This window comes from Oreochromis niloticus, linkage group LG7, assembly GCF_001858045.2.
Source record: "Oreochromis niloticus isolate F11D_XX linkage group LG7, O_niloticus_UMD_NMBU, whole genome shotgun sequence".
Classification (NCBI taxonomy): Eukaryota; Metazoa; Chordata; class Actinopteri; order Cichliformes; family Cichlidae; genus Oreochromis; species Oreochromis niloticus.
The window spans coordinates 36,971,130-36,988,015 of record NC_031972.2 but is presented as its reverse complement, the minus strand read 5'-3'; the positions used below and the strand labels follow the sequence as shown (position 1 = coordinate 36,988,015).

Here is a 16,886-nt window from a genome sequence, read left to right as displayed (position 1 = left end):
CAAACCTCCTCTCTCCTGCAGACATATCTTAGTAACTGAAACATCTGTCAGGATGGCGGAATAAGATCTGATTAAGATCTGATCTGTGGCTGACAAACAAGAAGGATAGAGAAATCAAAAAGAAGATCAGATGGTGAAGATGGAACCAGGAGGGATCATGGACCTCACAGCAGCTGAGAAAACAGCTACAGCAGAGTCACAACCCAACTCAGACAGGAAGACTCACAGGACTCCAACTAAAATGAGAAACCTGGGAAAGAAAGCTCTAAACAAACAAACAAACATAAAAACACAGAAGAAGAGAAAGACACATGACAGGCCCATCTCTCATTGTATCTCACTGTACCTTCCCTGAAATAGCAGCAGTAGATCCAGAGCTGATTATGACCCATCCTTCAGACGTCACCGTGGAAACCAGCGAGAGGAGGTGGAAGTTAGAAAAAAACAGGAATATTAAAAGCTGAAGAATAAGAAATATATGAAGCTGGAAGTCTGTATGCATAAAAGTTTAAACTTATAATGAAGTGACTGTAAACTGATTGTTTCCATAATCTCAAGATTAAATTATGAATATAGTTCAAGAGTAAACTTATGATGAAGAATCAACACATAAGGTTTTGCTGATAACACGTTTAATGAAATGTTGATATTTGGTATCTGTGGAAAATGAAGAAATGAAAGTCGTGTGGAAAGTACCAAATGGGTCAAACACACAGATGACTGGAAAGGAAAAGGAAATTCATAAAATAAAATGGATTTTTCATCACTGAGTCAGCAAGACTTTAATTTAAATGTTTGGAAAACTAAAGATGACGAGAACTATTTGTTGTTGTTTGCAGATGTCTGTTAAGGAGAAACCAGTCTGTGTTTTTACAACTGAGAAGTTCATCTGGGTTTGAGACAAGCTCCTCAGAGGTCGTCCTCCGCTCCTTCAGCTGCATGAAGACTCAAGTTACAGTAAACCAGCTCTGTGTTCTCAGGTGTGCTAGGCTTCTGGCCCAGGAGGCCTGGAGAAACATCACAGGACAGATCAGACTGACTGGATTGATTCACTGTGAGAGCTTCGTCCTCAGGTGCAAACATGCATTCAGCACCTTACAGCCCACATAAAGGATAGAACCAGAATATACAATGAAACAGTTCTCAGTCTGATTCTAAGGTTTTCAAATGATAGCACATCATCACTATCGTCTCTCCTGTTCAGTTACTCCACAGTGTTTGCTCATTTTTGGGATTTTCTGTGACCCAGAGTAAAACTCTGATGTAAATTAGTGAATGACACTTGAGTGTGGTGATACTAATGAACCCCAGCTGGACTGTTCTGTTCAAATCTGAGGCCAAGAGTTGCTGCTGGACATCAGCAGAAAGCTGTGTATCTGAAGGAGGAGAAGCTTCTGGCTGCTGGAAACTGCTGCTAGACTACCTGGTGTGTGTGTCACAGTGGTGGACCATAAGGCGCACCAGATTTTAAGGCTCATTAAGCAAAACAAAACAGTCAGATGAGTCAAACTTTCCTCAACTCATTCTTCTTCCGTACCATTGATTCATTCATGTTGAATTCTCTCGCAGCTGCTCTATTCCCATGTTGTTGCAGTATATTAATGTCTAGCCTCGTATTGTGGATGGATTATCTCAGTTGTTCTCCTGACTGAAGTTTGGTCTGTTTACAACATCTTGCCATGCGATTGCATTTGTCCATAACTATTGGGAACCCTCCCATTAACTTTTATCGAGTGGAAAAAAGTTAGCATTCATCCTCCAGCTTCACTGTGGTTATGTTATGTTATGTTATGTTATGTTATGTTATGTTACTCCACGAGGCTTCGTACCTTACCAAAGTCGTACTAAAACATTTTTTGACAGATTTTTGAACGCCGTGTACCACATAAAATCGGTTCAAGGTCAGTAAGCACAACCAGAATTCATACATAAGGGACACTGGATTATAAGGTGCACTGACGATTTTTGAGAAAATTAAAGGATTTTAAGTGCAACTTATAGTCCGAAAAATACGGTATATATGAAATAGATTCAATAGCCACTTTAGCACCTCAATGCATTTTGTCATGTAGACAAGATGACCTACTGAAGTTCCTCTGACCAACAGAGGTCAGAGGAGACTGACCAGAGTGCTTCAAGCTAATAGGAAGACAACAGGAACTCAAATGACCCCTCTTGTGCAGACCCCACATGACCCTTAATGTTGTTCTAATGTTGTCAGTGTGAGCTTTATTCTGCTGCTCCTCTCAAGGTGACTCAGTGTCAGTAAAGTGGGACAGTAACATGTCACTGACATGATCCAGAAACAGTCCAACGTGTTGTTGTCTTTCTAATCAGTGAATACAGAGGATGTTAGAGACACTGAAGTCAGACACAGTGCAAAAATATTCAATCCAACCTTGACTCTTCAGTGTTTGTGAAGAGTTGTAAATACTCCTTTAAATGACAAAAAAACTTTTGAACTCTGATGAAATAATAAAACTTAAAAAAATGTTCAGCTAATCTTTGTTTCCATGATTTTGTTTATTTAAGGACTAAGAGCTTGCTTAAGTTCATTCATGTTCCAAATCTCTAAGAGAATATTCCACAACTAATTGGCTTGTCGGGGTCCAGTGCTTGAGTCCTACATTAGTTAACTGTTTAAACCAATGACTGTAGAAAACATGGACGACGCGACAGCTCCCCAAAAATGAAGCCAAAATGTCTCTATTGCCCCCTGGTGTCTGGCTGCAGTATAGGTCATAAACCCCACCTCCTCCATGTTAGCGGATGGGACTGGGGTCAGACTAAAATAAATTAATTCTCCACAGATAAATTTTTTCCGAAGTTTCTTTCTTTTGTTTTCAATAGTTCTCATCACGCTGATTTATGTCCAAGGGGTCTCCTCTCCCATAAGTTTGATTCTAATTCCTACCGCGATGACGTTAAATTGGGGTGTAACGTCATCATAACAGCTTTGACTGCCAGCTGCCAGCTGCAGTCACGGAGAAATTTGCGTATCTCTGTTCGGGAATAGCAGATAGAGCGTAGGATCTGAGAGGAAGTCCAGCGTTTACATTACGAAAACACGACCGACTGTTTTAACCTAACAGACCCGGAAAAAAGTTGTCAGGTATCAGGTCTCAGACTAAAAAATGTCAGTTCTCAGGAAAAAAGTCGTCAGGTATCAGAACACAAGGTATCAGACAGAGAGAAAATCTTCCTGCAGGTGGCGCTGTTGTCATGTCCCACCCAATGACTGTAGTGACAGCTATTATTTAATTGCACATTTCTAAAAAGTTTTGCCTCCAACACAGTGCGTATGCTAGCGGCCACTCTAGCTAACGAATTATCAACAGAGTGATTTTAGAACTACAAGATGATAAGCTGTGTGTCTTTTTTTATAACAGTGACATGGTTGTATTTACCTTAATTAAACAAGTCGTCAGTCGTGGTAAACCAGCAAAAAAAACTCGAGCAGCCGGAGCTACGTAAAAAGTGTAGGGGGGCGTGTTTGCGGTCACGTCCAGCGGGTGTGTGGGCGGGAGCGTTACACAGTCGCTCCACCTCAAGTCACTACTGCAGCAGACTGGCTCCAAATTTGCAAGATGGCAGCCTCCACAAGCGGGATATTTTGGCTTCATTTTTGCGTTGTCGCTACCCGGGGTTTCCGGTACAGATCGGGTAGTGACAGTGACATGCACAATGGGAGGAGGCGGTGTTGCGTCGTCTATCTTTTATACAGTCATTGGTGGGACATGACAACAGCACCACCTGCAGGAAGATTTTCTCTCTGTCTGATACCTTGTGTTCTGAGATCTGACGACTTTTTTCCTGAGAACTGAAACCTGACATTTTTTTGTCTGATACCTGATACCTGACAACTTTTTTCCTGAGACCTGACGATGTCCTAAAATGTACACCGTACTGAGGTGTTCTTCAGTAAACTGGACTACCCGACAGAAGGACCTGAGGCCCCACTGCACTTTTTCGGTAAGTTAAACATGTTTAAGCTAATCCGTAACTGAAGTCCTTAGCTGGGTCCTGAGACCTAGCTAGCTAAGATGAGCACTCGGCTGTCAGGGAAACTTGTTTGGTAAAGTTCGTTTAGCTAATCCATGCAGGTGAATGGATTTACCCTGACTAAAGGAATCAACCGTTACTGTACTTTTATTACAAGTATTATACTGTGAAAGCAACAGGCTGCACTCTACTTCAGTTCCTGTGCAGAGCTGATTATTAAATATCTTCAAACAACAGCATGTTTTCAGTCTCTTGCCACATCTGTAAAGACAGTAACACCAAATTTAAAAAAAACCTTGTACTTCAGTAACTATGGATTAAACCAGGGGTCGGCAACCCTAGGCACGCGTGGCAACTGGGTTAACTGATGGCACGACCAATGCTGGACTGGCCATCGGGCATTTGCTCGGTGGCCCGGTGACTTTTTTTTCCTTTTGTAATGGTATAAACAATGAAAGGTGGTGGATTGGCCAGATGCTGGTCGGTGTAAAAATAACTCAGTTGTTTGGTGGTGGCTATGGCGGAGCTTCCTCAGATTCAGTAAAATTAGCAAGTGGTGGAGGCCAGCAGGTGGATGAGGGAAAGGGGAGGCAGAGGAGGAGAGACCCGAGGCAGCCGCCGGTCCGAGTGTCAGGTGAACTGAACTTCAGGTAAGAAGTTATGACCTGCAGTCTATCTGGGTCAAAAATCGTGTTTGATTTTTTTGGAGTGGCACAAATAATTTGTGCGCATCTTATTGAAGAACAGCTGATTGTTCTTTAAATTGTTTGAAATGGTTATTTAAAAAAAGGGTAAAAGGTAAATGGATGCAAATAACTTTGTTTGCAAAACTAGTGCATAGGATTTTAAAATTGACAATTAATATTTGCATTTGAAGTTATGAAATATGATTCATTAAACATGTTTATGGTTGTTACAGTAAAAATATAACTTTTTCTACTGTGATTTTATGTTTTTTGTCTGATTTTAGATCAATTCTGGTTGTACAGTATGACAAAATGAGAACAGAACTGTAAATTCAGGCACGTGAGGTTGCGCTAAAAAGGATGATACCAAACAAGGCAAAGTAAATAGTTTTTAAAGGTAAAATGTGGAGAGAAAATCAAGAGTAGTAAAAAAATGGCCAATTATACCCTGGACCCCAGAGGGTTAAATGTTCTTTGTTTTTTTTTTAAGTAACGCAATAGTTACTTTTCCAAGTAATTAATTACTTTTAGAATATTGTAACTCAGTTACTAACTCAGTTACTTTTTTGAAGAAGTAACTAGTAACTATAATTGAATTACTATTTCAAAATAACTTGCCCAACACTGGTTGCAAGTGTGTTCATATTGTATTCAGATTACTTCTTCAAATAATTGTCCACACTATTCTTCAACACAAAATAATTAAATAATTTTACCAAAAGTAAGTATAAAATACTTAATTGTAAAAATTAAGTGATATAGCAGCAAGTACAATTACAATAGCAGAAAAACATCATTTTTATGAAATAATTATAGAAAGATTTACCAAAGTCTTTAAAGGTAACAAACACAATTCCAAGTGTTGATTATTTTTTCAGATTATTCTGAAAAAATAATCAAGGAAATCTTGTTTCATAAAAATGATTGAAAGCCATAATTACACATAAGAGCATAAGAGCACTTTTAGAATATCTGTAGTCGATAATGGGAAAAGGTCCAAATCTCAGCTAAATCAACTCTGGAGGTGCTTCAGCTCTTCAGTGACAGACGGTTGAGGGACATTTTTTGTCTCATTAAAATGACACAATGTTTGACTCAGTCTGACTCTGAGTGATGGCTGTTTTTGAGATATTTACAACAGAAGTGTCAGTGGGAATAAAAAAGGATCAGTTTTTCAGGTTCTGCCTCAGAAGTCTGCATTTAGCTCCTTTTCTGCATCTCATGACACCAGCAAGTTAAAGAACTCAGAATTTGTTTTTTATAAGCTGCAATCAAATAACTGAGGCTAGCAGAGGCAAGATTAACAGGCACCAGGAGGAAGAAAGTGGATCCTGGTTCGTCTCAATGCTCAGCAAAGAGCTTGTCTCTGATATGAAAAATATCCAAATGTCAGTTTTAGGCTGATAAGATACTATACATTGAGCTGAAACAGGCTGACAGTCACAGCTCATGTAACAGTGGAATGAGAAATGTTTCCATGTGATTACAGCATCAGTTCATGAAATGCCTTTCACCCAACCACATGAGATTTACCTGAAAGAAATTCAAGGTAAAGATATAACACACGCTATGTGTCATAATGGCAGCCAGCATACATCCTTCCTTGTTGGCCTTCTCTGAATAATTAATTAGATTCATACTGAGGAAAATGGGCAAGATACTGAACCTCGAGTTTCCCCCAGAGCATCAATCAGACTGTGTGTGCATTTGTGTGAATGTTATACAAGGTGCTTGGTATAGAAAAAGTGTCTGTATGAATGTGTGTGTGAATGGTTGAACGAGACTTGTAGTAAAAAGTGGGTGGTGCTTTATCACAGGAAGGTCCACAGATGCAGCATAGCAGTCTGACGAAGGAAGGGAGCAGTGGTCTGGAAACAAAGAAACAGGGATCAAAGCAAAACTTTCTGTTTCAGGAAGAGCTCTGTCTGATTTTCATGATTTGCTGATCACTTTTCCTTGAATCTCTGCTTCCATGGGTGAGTAGTATGACAAAATGTAAAGGCAAAGTGTGTAGTCTGTGTCATCCTCTTCAAATTGTTCGGAGAGCCTTTGTGTGCTGTGGAAGAAGATCTCTGTCATCAGGACAGAGAAGTTTCTTGGATAAAGGCGATCATTTAGAACTACATCACCCTGACCTGCTGTGATTCTTCCCTTTTAATGGACACGTGGAGCCAAACCACAGCAACAGATCTGTCGTGGCCCGGGGTTTTGGGCCGATTCCAGGACTATTCTAGTAATCCTGTGCTTTAGTTCTGGTATTTTTTAGTTCAGGTTTGAGTCCCTGTGATAGATATGACTTTGAGTTTATGAGTTGATTTTATCGTTATCTCTTCTTGTGTTGGCCGTGACCTCAGAGTTTCCTCCTCTGTGTTTGTTTTTGCTCTCCTGTCTTTTCTTTTCTCCAACAGTTTGTTTAATGTTAGTCTTCATGTCTCCATGTTAGTTATCATTTGGTTATTTTCTGATTGAGTTTAAAATGAGTCTTCTCTGGTGCCTTGCATTACAATGACTTTCTCCTCTCTCCTTTATGACTGTCTTTAGATTTCTGATTAATTTGGACTTTTGGACTTCTACTTTTCTCTGGTTTTCATGCTGTGCATTTACCATTTTGGATTTTTGTGCTATGATCTGAAATGTTGGCCTTCTTTGCTCTCGTTATTAGTTCAGCAGGTTTAGTTTGGTTGCAGCCTGCCTCTGCATACCATTTCATGACAAGAATAGCGCCACAGCTTAAGACTGGAAACAGATCCCCTCATGAAAGGAGGTTCAGCTTTTCCAAATAAGCCAGTTAGCTAGGGTGACCAACTGTCCTCTTTTTTTTGCACTTGTTGACTTGTAAAAGCCTGTATGACATTTTTTATTTCACCATTCATTAACTGTACAAAGAAGGTATTGTTTAAATATGTTAAAGTTCACTTCAAGCAAACAGTATTATTAAAGTTCTTCATGACTGGGCCAAGTGTCCTCTTTTATGGAAATCAAAATATGGTCACCCTACAGTTAGCCAATAATCCAATAATGCCTAAGCTATAGATTCCTTCTTATTTCAGTAACACCCACTCAACTGTGAGGCCAAAATCAACGACGAGGGCTCTCAGCCTCAATGAGTGACAAGTGCTCTGTTTTTAGTGGTGAAGTTTAAATGTGATGTGTCATAAAATTGTATTGTATCTTTTGTGGCCTGGAGGCTGATTGTAAAACTACAACAACAAATGTGGCTACAACAATCATAATGACAACAACAGTAACAAAACCAATGTGCAGCTTAGCTGGAAGCCACAAGTTCAGCATGACATAAGACTGTAAAGTATGTTGAACAAAGTCAGTGAAGCCAAAGAGAAGTCCCTGAGGGGAGATTACAGGTGCTGAAGTAACTTCAGGATGTTTAAAATACTGCTCATGTGTGGCCATGTCTACAGTTTTTGTATATCTTCCCTTTTGTTTTCTAAAAACGTGTCACAAACATGTGCAGGTCAGATTTCTGCTAGAAAGCAATGACCTGCAGTTTTTTTTATATACACATGTGCATTTATTGGGTTGGTCTCTCTCTCTGTCCACACACACACACACACACACACACACACACACACTACTCCCTGGTGGAGTAGCAGTGTGGAGTCAACCAGACAGTAAAACTTTGCACAGGTGGCTTCACTTAACAGTCAGCGCTCAGATCAGGAACTGACTGGATAATAACTCAGGCCAAGAATTGAAAATTCTCATAGATCATCAGGCTGCTCATTTCCTCAGCTAAACTTTTGAGTTTTTGAGAGTTGTAATCATAGCAGAATTTACCACACAGCTGTAGCCAAAAATATAACTTTAATGATCTTCCTGCAATATCTATTGAATTAATCTGTAACTTTAACCCTGCTTTTGGCACTTTTTCAGCAAATCACCTGACAAAATTACCTGTATTATGCATTATGTTAACTTCATTCAATTCAAATTAATTCAAAGAAATTCTATTTACAAAGTGCCAAATCACAACAACAGTTCCCTCAGGGTGCTTCCCAGTCATTCTCTTTTAAATAGCTGTATGTTTTAGTGGCTCCCCTAGTACCAATGTAATCAGTATCAGATTACTTAAAGACATGAACTACTGGCTGCTGTTCACCTCATCAGCTTATATCTTTTGATAATTCTTTCTTTCAGTCTTCTCAGACAGAAAAAAATGAACGTGTGACACTAAACCATGTTTTAAAAAACTGATAGAGTGAAGCCAAGCTCCGCCTCTTTCTGCTAATGGATAAACCCAGAGGACAGCATCAGAGAGAAGTGGATCAGCTGGTGGTGGTAGTGGTTCTGCTGCTGTGGAGCTCAGGTAGGACTCTGCTTTAAAGACCAGCAAACAGCTGGCCTACACACCAGCATCACCCAGAATCAGCCACATCACATCAAAGGTTCAGAGGAAGAGAATAAAAATGTTTGAAAACTTTAAGAGTGCAAGGAATGTAAGTTAGAATCCTTCAGATTAGATTTTGACAACATATTTAAAAGAGTTTTAACAGATCTAGAAAAAAATCTTTGGACAGCTCAAGGAATCCAAGATAAGCTTGTAGCAGGATTATGGGAAGAGAAAAGTATGGAGAAGGAAAGTAACAGCTCATGATCTGAAGGCTGCCACATCATCTGTCAAACATGGTGCAGGCAGTACAAAGGAATCAAATCAAATGATCTTTTTTCAAGTATTAATATGCCAATGAAACATTTCATCTTAAACAAAATATTCATTTTCAACTCAAATAATTCCATCTGTGACTTCACATTTATACACCAAACACATAATCGCAAGCAGCTGAAATAAGTCCAAGGTGAATTTACTGACATGTTTCAGAGTGTTTGCTCTGTCCACAGCTAACTGCTGATGGTTGTCCTCTGATTGTTTTTCCTCAGGACTTCAAGCTAAAGAAAACTACAATTCAACAGGTAAATATTAAAATCAAAAGAAATATATAGACAGAGAGGCAAAATCAGCAGTGAAGTTTGACATTCATTTTTCAAGAAGTAAATTCATTTCTTTACTGATGACTCTCTGCTTTCTGAGTTCAGACTTTGTCAGGTTGATGGGAGGAGTCAGTCGCTGTGCAGGAACACTGGAGTTGAAAAATCAAGGAGAATGGAGACCAGTGGATTTCTCTGACTTCAGCCTAAAAACAGCAGCTGTTGTCTGTGAACATCTGGACTGTGGCTCTGCTGTTTCTGCAGAAGCAAGAAATGAGTCCTCACCCAGATCTGTGTGGAGGATCAAGTCTGACTGTGTTAGACATGGCACTGCACTGAGACAGTGTGTAGTATCAAGACCCACTTACACTATTGTGAATCTCGCCTGTTCAGGTGAGCCCATCATACATCACCTGTGTTATTAATGTATTAGATTGTGATCAGTGTCGGTTAAGTTACTTGAAAAAAGTAATTAGTTACTAATGCTACTGATTACTTCTCCAAGAAACTAATCCCATTACTTTTCTGATTAATTACTTTTGAAAATAAGTAGTTACTTTACTTTTTTAAAAAACATGATACACAACCTGAATATGTAATAAAGCAATAGACCTTTCAGCCCAATTCTATTTTTTCTACATAATCCACCATATAAAATTGAATTAAATGAAAAGGTCTCTTTTTAAAACTTGTTTTAATAGTTTTAATCTTTTAACTTTATGCACATTGCATCAAGCAAAAATTTAATTATATGCAACAGTCTTTGACTTGAAATTTGTTTAACATTTAAACCTATTTTATGCATATTCCAGCATATAAAATTAAATAATTTTTTGTGTTTACACTCACTCTTTCAAATAGATACAAGTAAAACAGTAAAAAAATAAATCAAATCAAAGACTCAGCAACACTAATTCCTGTCGCTCTTAAATCCATTTCCATTTTTTAGCAGGAGTGGAGTGGAGGTTTGCCCGGTGTCGCAGTGGTTATGCTGTAGAAAGAAGTTTTCTTCCCACGCAGAGTGTACAGTGGATGCTAATGTTTTTTGTCACTTTTTACGGAATCAAACTCAAAGTAATGTCAGTTCTTCCAAGCTTTGAACGCTACATGGTTGTACTTGCTCCTGCACTCCATATAATTCATTGTTGATCTACACACGTCTGTTGCTGTCACGGACAACATGCGCTCGTATGTCATTGTCATGAGACACTCTCACAAACAAAATCGCAGTTTAGTAATGCAGTAATGCAGCGTGCTTATGGGAAAGTAAAAGTAACCTAATTACTTTTTTGCAATAGTAATCCCTTACTTTACTGGTTACTTGAAAGAAGTAATTGGATTAGATTAACGTTACTTGTAACGTGTTACTGCCCATCTCTGGTTGTGACACACACAGTGGATGACTGTTCCAAAGCAGGGACAGAGCTGAGCATCAGGAGACACCAGAACCACCAACTAGGCTCCTGCAAATCTGTGAGCTTCCTTAGTTGCCCTCACAAGCAAAAGAACAAGTGAGCTATTGGTTGCAAATTTGAAGATCTCAGTCTCACAAAGATTCACATATTGACAAACTTCTTTAAACTTGGCAGTTTTTGTTTTAAAAGAAAACAATTCAGCCAAGTACCATTTTAGAAAAATGTTGACTTTTTCATGCAAAGACTGGAATTGCTCAGCAGAAAAAATAAAACAGAGGCCTCTACAAATCATGATGATGTGCCCTCAATTGAAAATAAAAAATTACTGAGAGCTCTTCAAGTGTATACACTGTAAATGTGATGCTAACATGTCTCCAGCGTGTGATGTTATAAAGATGTGTAAATGATGAAGTTGTGGAGGTAAGCATGGACGAAACAGAGCTCTCAGTTCTCACTCCTTCTTTATTCCTCTCCCACATCAAGTGAACACATCGCGCCACAAAACACAGGAACACACTTCCTCAACACTGGGTGTGAGTGGAGTCCTCTAGTGGTCCACCACAAAGTCATGTTACAATTGTGCTGAGTTTGAATCAGTGAATAGTTGTTTGGTGCCATCTTTTTCTTGTGTGTCTGCTGTCTCTGATCTCTCTGTTTGATCTTCTCTGATGTCTCCAGACTCTGTCAGGCTGCTGAATGGTTCCAGTCTGTGTTCAGGCAGACTGGAGGTGAAGTCTAACCAGAGCTGGTCCTCAGTGTGTGAAGCTGACTTTGACCAGCAGGATGCAGAGGTGGTCTGTAGGGAGCTCGGCTGTGGGCCTCCTTTGGCCCTCCAGGGGGCGCTCTATGGAGAAGTGGAGGCTCCAGTGTGGAGGCCATGAGTCTGCTCTCCTGGACTGTAGAAGCTCAGGCTCAGCTAGAAACAGCTGCTCACCTGGCAAAGCTGTTGGACTCACCTGCTCAGGTAGAAGAGGAGCTGCAGCTTTGATGTGGTTCAAACTCACTTTATTCTTTTACTGATGACTCTCTGCTTTCTGTTAGAGCTTAGATGTGTCAGGTTGGTGGGAGGAGCCAGTCACTGTGCAGGTATACTGGAAGTGAGCCATCTGAGGAAGTGGAGACCAGTCAGTCACTCTTACTGGACTCTAAAGGCAGCAGCTGTTGTGTGTGAACATCTGGATTGTGGCTCAGCTGTTTCTTTGGAACCTGAATTATCAGGAAAATCTTTGTGGAAGATCAAACAAAATTGTATCAAATCTGGATCTGCTCTGTGGGAATGTGCAACATCAAGTTTTTCATCTCACACCCTGAAGCTCACCTGTTCAGGTAAACCCATCAGTCAAACATTTTCTGACATAATCAGAAAAAGATCTCATATAAACACTCAGGAATGTTAAATATTATGCATCTTCATAAGGTGAGTTTTATGTTTCAATATTACTGTGTTTAGGCTTCAGTTTCCATCCTGCAAAGGCCAACACCACAAAACATATAATACTTGTTCACAAAAAATAGATTGTGGTCTACCACATTTTAATGAAAGAAAAAAATGTTCACAAAGTCCACAAGAGTGTTATAATAACAGACTCCAAACAATAATTGTGTTATGACAGTGGAAATAGGTCCTAGTCTGCTCAGTGTTTCAGCGTTACAGATATATAAGCAGGCACCAAAGAATGCTTTTCAACAGAGTAACTAGATATGCTGTACCTTATCTAATAGTGTATTTTTTTATGTAGCCCACCTTTCATTTGAGAAATGTCCTTAAACCATTTTTTTAGCCACAGTAGTTCTTAATTCTGGAACTAAAAGACAAAATTCATAAGTACAAGAAATAGGAATATAATAACTAGTTTGCTGAAACAATTTTACAAAAACACCTCTCACTCCTAAAACACACCTTTAGTTGACGTAATCACAATGCCAGATTTGTTTTATTAATTCAAGTCCTACTTACTGTGTTTTAAAAGCTATGAATAAACTGTTGAAAAAAGGGAATGGTGGTATTTAAAAATGTATCCTAATGGAGCAAAGGAGATGTTTTATTTGAATGTTCATTTAAAATCCAAAGGGAAGATAAGTTATGACAGACCAAAAGCTATTGCAAATGTTTTTATTTATTCAATTACAGAGTTATTTCTCTCTCCATGTGCATGTGTGTCTGACGCAATGACTGTAGAAAACACTGACGACACGACAGCTCCCCAAAAATGAAGCCAAAACGTCTCTATCACCCCCTGGTGTCTGGCTGCAGTATAGGTCATAAACCGCACCTCCTCCCAACAACACATAAAAAACACAAACAAACAGCCATTGCCTTCATCTGTCCATTAAATGTCAAACATCACATTGACCCATAGTCCCTGCTCGTCAGCACATGCTTTTAAAAAGAGCTCCATGTCCTCTGCAAACTGAAAAACAAAGAGGAAGAAGTCCCGCTACAGAAAAACACTGCAGATGACAGGCCAGGCAAACATCTATTGATCTGTTTGAATGCCTCCTCATCATGTGAGCCTTGAAGGTTTTTTTGCAAGAAGACTAAGACCACAGTGAGGGCATTTCATTTTCATAGACTTTCCACAAGCCACAGTTTCATTCAGCACAGAGGGTAGAGCACATGAATGTTCTACCAAAGATTCAGAATGCTGGAGACAAGACATCGAGAGGGAGATGGGGCTCCTTGGAGAGTGCAGCGGGAGAGAGGCGGGGCTCCACGGAGAGTTCAGTGGGGAGCAGTCCTGAATGCTGACATGACAATAATTGCCTTGCCATATCCCCACGCTGTATGATTGTCATGTTACAGACAGGGCAGTGAAAGTGCACTGGCATATCATTTTGTCTGGAAGAGAGAAAAAAAAGAAGAAAAAACAACAATTTAAATGCAGTTGTAAAGAATGCAATCAGTTTATGTAACAATCTGTTAGGATGCCTGGGTCGTTGACCCAGGGCTTTTGAGTTTATTATATTATTTATCTTTTCTAGTCTTTGGTTTCTTAGAGTTCCGTCTTATGGTTTATGTCTCTGTGTTCTATAGTTGCTCTGTCTCCCCTGTCGGCTGTATCCCCTTGTTAAGTTCGCGTCTGTGTTATGTTTCCTGTTTTACTTTGAAAGTCCGTGTTTCATGTTAGTGTATCTGGTTTTGCTTCCCTTGTCTCGTTAGTCCTGATTTGCCCCAGCTGTGTTTCCCTCCTGTTGCCCATTCCCTGATTGCTCCCTTTATGTATTTAAGCCCTGTGTTTCAGTTTGTCATTGTCGCGTCGTCCCTCATGCTGTGTGGCTCTCCCTGTGTTTCCCGTGAGTTTGTTGTTTCCTAGTTTAGTTTAGTTTGCTTTGTATGCTCGTTTTCCCGTGCCAGCAAATAAAGCTGAGTATTTTGAGTTCATCCCTTGAGTCTGAGTCCTGCATTTTGGGTCCACCACTCCTCCTTGCCTGCCTGCCACACAGCCAACCTTAACACAATCAAATTGCACATATTAACAAAAATATCCAAGCCATCCTCAATAATGAAAGCAAAATGGTGTGGATCACAAGAGCTATCAAGAAATGTGGTGAACAGGAAAAAAAATATTTAATGAAAACACTTTTTTCTCTTGCTGATGAATGCGCTGAACTGTACAATGTGAAAAGCAACATTTAAGTCAACAAAGAGACTGCAGAGGTGCTGAAAAGAAGTGCATATTTATAACTTTAACTATGAGGTATATTTAATACCAACATACCTTTAAAGGCAAAGCATTTTTAATGTGTCCATTTATTTGGTCCTCAATCTTTGCCCTGACAGTAGGGCTGAAAGTGGGGCACAGAGGGCAGTGAAACAGCCAACACGTGGTGCATTCCTGCAATTCTGGCTTGGAGGCAGAATTCCAAATTGATATGTGCATCTAAAACAGAGAAAAACAGAAACACCATATACACATTTAATTTCAGGTTTTAGCAGAAATAACACGTTACAGTTAGCATGTAAGAGATTTGGGGAGAAAATTCTTTACAAAAACATAATTTACAAGCCACTTTTATTTGTGACATACATATCTATTGACATAGACAATTTAACAGGCTAACTAAAATCTGGGCAATAAAAAAGCAGAACAGAATGGAATAGAGAATATTAGTATTTATAAATATATAAACCTCTTTTTGACGAACTTTACAATGTTTTTGCAGGTGGAATGAAAGACACGAATAAAGTGCATTATGCAGTAAATGGAACAATGTGCATTGATGTTACAGATAGTGAAAAGTAGTTCAATAACAAGCAAAAATCAAATACGTTTGAAACTGACCACTAAATGCTAACCAGAGGTGTCAAAAGTACACACATTCCTTACTAAAGTTTAGATACCTCGAGGGTATGACCGTTGTTGTAATGCTAACAAAGTGCCAACGTAATCAGTGTAAGCAAATTAGATGATTCCTAAAATTATATAATTATTAATGGCAAATTTATACATGAAAGACTCTGTGCCAACCTTTACGATCCGCAGGAACGTATTTCCGCCTACTGTGGAGGTAATATGGCGCTCCCCAGTGGCTGCAGCCAGACCCTTCTCCAATGAGAGGAAGTGCTGTCGCGTCATCCATGTTTTCTACAGTCATTGGTCTGACGTTTCCCACACAGGCCACCAGCACAGAAGCACAGAAGGACCAGGAAGAGTTGCAGTCTTACAGGCCTCTCCTTCTGTTATCCCCCCAAAAAACCCATCCCTTAGAGACTGTGCCAGCTCCCAAACAGACAAAAAACAACCAGCAAAAAACAACTTAAAAATAAAAAAATAAAATCACAAAGAAAGAACAATACAGCATCCACATCTGAACCAAAGAGTAAGACAGTGAAATGTGGATTATTAATTATTAGTTACTTTTGTCTCTGTGCTTCATCTTCCCTCTGTTCCAGAGTCTGTCATGTTTCCATGTCTCAGTGTCTAGTCTGCATATTTGTTTTGAATTGTCTCGTACTTCCTGTTTTACTTTGGTAGTCCCTGTCCTATGTTAGGGGAAGCAAAGCAGAATATACTGTCTCGTTACGTCAGATTAATTCCAGCCGTGTCTCCCTCCTGTTGTGCATTCCCTCCTTGTTACCTGGTGTGTATATATAGGCTGTGTCTTAATTCAGGGGCCGCAACCTTTGGAGGCAACGTGGCCAAGGCTGTCCCCATTCGAAGGCTTGTCCAAATGCAGCCCACAAATGCGCCCTTCATTTCCCCGAATTTGAAGGATGGGTGTATCCTTCATGGCCCGACCCACATATACCATAAAGGCCAGGTCCTCCAAAGGATGCAGCCCCTGAATTGAGACACAGCTACAGTGTGTGCTGTCCTCTGTCACTTGTTAGTCCGTCTGCTTGTCATCCCCTGCGTTTCTCCTGTTGTATTTCTCCGTGTTCCAATGCTCCATGTTCTGTGTACCCTGTCAGGTTGTTTATATTTTATGTCTCGGGTTTTCTAGTCCCTGGCTTTTGTTCCTTTGAATCACTTTTTAGTTTCACCCAGTTTAGGTTCGTTTAGTGTAGTTGCTGCCATGTTCAGCTTTTTTTTGTATTTTGCTTTTGTCCCACTGTAAATAAAGATAACTCATATGTCCTTTGTCAGTGCCAGCACTTGGGTTCTTTCTCTCATTCCATCCACGCCGTCTGCTGGCAGTAGTTTAACCGTTACTTTAAAAGTCATCTCTAGAACTAGCTGTCGTAGCTAATTATAGGCCAATCTCTCCAACCTTACTTTAATATCCTAGAGTATTATTCAACACCATTAATTGTGTTATCAACCCTCCACCCACCACCCACTTTCCAGGGTCTCCAGTCACCTGTGAAAACCTTTTACGTTTTTTTGTCGATAAGGTT

The 16,886-nt window shown here is 39.7% G+C and overlaps 1 protein-coding gene across 1 annotated transcript in view; it reads left to right on the top strand.

The window, feature by feature from the left end:
• The first annotated feature begins 3,955 nt into the window (after window positions 1-3,955).
• Window positions 3,956-16,886, top strand: part of LOC102081282 (scavenger receptor cysteine-rich type 1 protein M160) — a 140,291-nt gene continuing 127,360 nt past the window's right edge. The window contains 7 exon segments of the mRNA XM_025908762.1: window positions 3,956-3,972; window positions 8,904-9,012; window positions 9,585-9,617; window positions 9,741-10,025; window positions 11,726-11,912; window positions 11,914-12,011; window positions 12,089-12,373. Coding sequence (XP_025764547.1) covers window positions 8,934-9,012; window positions 9,585-9,617; window positions 9,741-10,025; window positions 11,726-11,912; window positions 11,914-12,011; window positions 12,089-12,373 — 967 coding nt within the window. The 5' untranslated portion in view covers window positions 3,956-3,972; window positions 8,904-8,933.